The sequence below is a fragment of the Trichinella spiralis genome, assembly GCF_000181795.1.
Source record: "Trichinella spiralis strain ISS 195 chromosome Unknown Scfld4437, whole genome shotgun sequence".
In the NCBI taxonomy this organism is placed as follows: domain Eukaryota; kingdom Metazoa; phylum Nematoda; class Enoplea; order Trichinellida; family Trichinellidae; genus Trichinella; species Trichinella spiralis.
In genome coordinates, this window is record NW_003531376.1 from 4252 (window position 1) to 5426 (window position 1175).

General features: G+C 31.9%; 1 protein-coding gene across 1 annotated transcript; it reads right to left on the reverse strand.

The window, feature by feature from the left end:
• Tsp_13946 (putative PAN domain protein) lies at nucleotides 1–713 on the reverse strand. Its single transcript, XM_003367337.1, has 2 exons — nucleotides 524–713; nucleotides 1–305 (listed from the first exon to the last, which is right to left on the reverse strand). Exons 1-2 carry the CDS (start codon nucleotides 711–713, stop codon nucleotides 1–3), a joined length of 495 nt encoding a protein of 164 aa, XP_003367385.1.
• Between the last annotated feature and the right edge of the window lie 462 nt (nucleotides 714–1175).

Consider the following 1175-nt stretch of genomic DNA (forward strand, 5'->3'; position numbering starts at 1 on the left):
TCATTCACAATACAATAGCTCTGCGAAAACAGAATACACTGATCTAGTAAAATTTGTCTGATTCGCCCTGCCTAACAACATGCATTGTTGATCAATGAAATTAACAGCACTGCATTTCTGAGCATTCATAACTGATGCACATTTTGAAAGACACTCTTGTAAACTGAAAGTGTTTTCTATACTTGTTATAATTTTCCAACCAGATAAGCTCAACGGTTCGTACAATTCCAGTAGACACATTTCATCTAATTCTGGAATGAAGCAAAATAGATGCCGTGTGTTGTTAGCGCGTTCAGTTTCTCTGTCTAAAATAATATTATCTTAAATAATGCAAATTAATAAGTTAAATTAATTGTACAATTTCAATTAATGCAGCTGGTTAAGGGCAGAAAAATTAAAAATTTTCTTTTGAAAAATTAAATGTGAACCTATCATTTAAAATATTACATTATTTTGATTTCATCAAAATTTACATATATAATGGGCTTTATAAATTTTAATACTGACACTGAAATCCGCTTACCCTTTTTGCAAGAAGAAAGCGTTACATATTGTTGATCATCACTTAGTAAAATTTCACCATTTTCATTTCCATCAACTGCAATCATGCATGTTTTCATTTGCTTAGAATAAGCAATGCCATTGCATTCCTCACTATTTTTCACATGACGGCAGATATGAATGCATTCATGAAAGAATGAGATATTTTGCATAATGTTTACTGAATATTATATTCGGAATTAATGTAGAAATCCCATGCGCCGGTGTCCCATAATTTCCCTTAATTCATGTAAAAAAACATTCCCTTCCAAGAAAAGATCCGGGGTCCTTTAAAAGGGCCCCGGTGGAGCCCCCCCACGTTATAATCTGAAATTCTTCCTAAACACCAAAAACATGTTCCAAAATGGTTTTAACAGGTTTTGAAAATTCCACAAATATAAAACAGTTTGTGGTGTCCCTGGTGAAATTCAAAGGAGTATTGTGTAAAATTTGGAGTATATTCCCCCCAAATATTTTTAACCACACATTTTGTGTGGAATATGTGATGTATACGGGATTTACCTTTTAGAGTAATAAAATTCCAAATTAGTACTCCAAATATTTGGTCAAATATTCCCAAATTTTATCATTTATATTTCATGTGATATTCACCCAGAATTTTATTTGATACACAC

What these genes read in the sequence shown, in the direction of transcription:
- Tsp_13946 (XM_003367337.1), bottom strand. Translation starts at nt 713, where the DNA reads ATGCAAAATATCTCATTCTTTCATGAATGCATTCATATCTGCCGTCAT. An exon ending in GCTTTCTTCTTGCAAAAAGG is followed by an intron (nt 306 to 523) that starts GTAAGCGGATTT and finishes ATATTATTTTAG; the next exon opens with ACAGAGAAACTGAACGCGCT.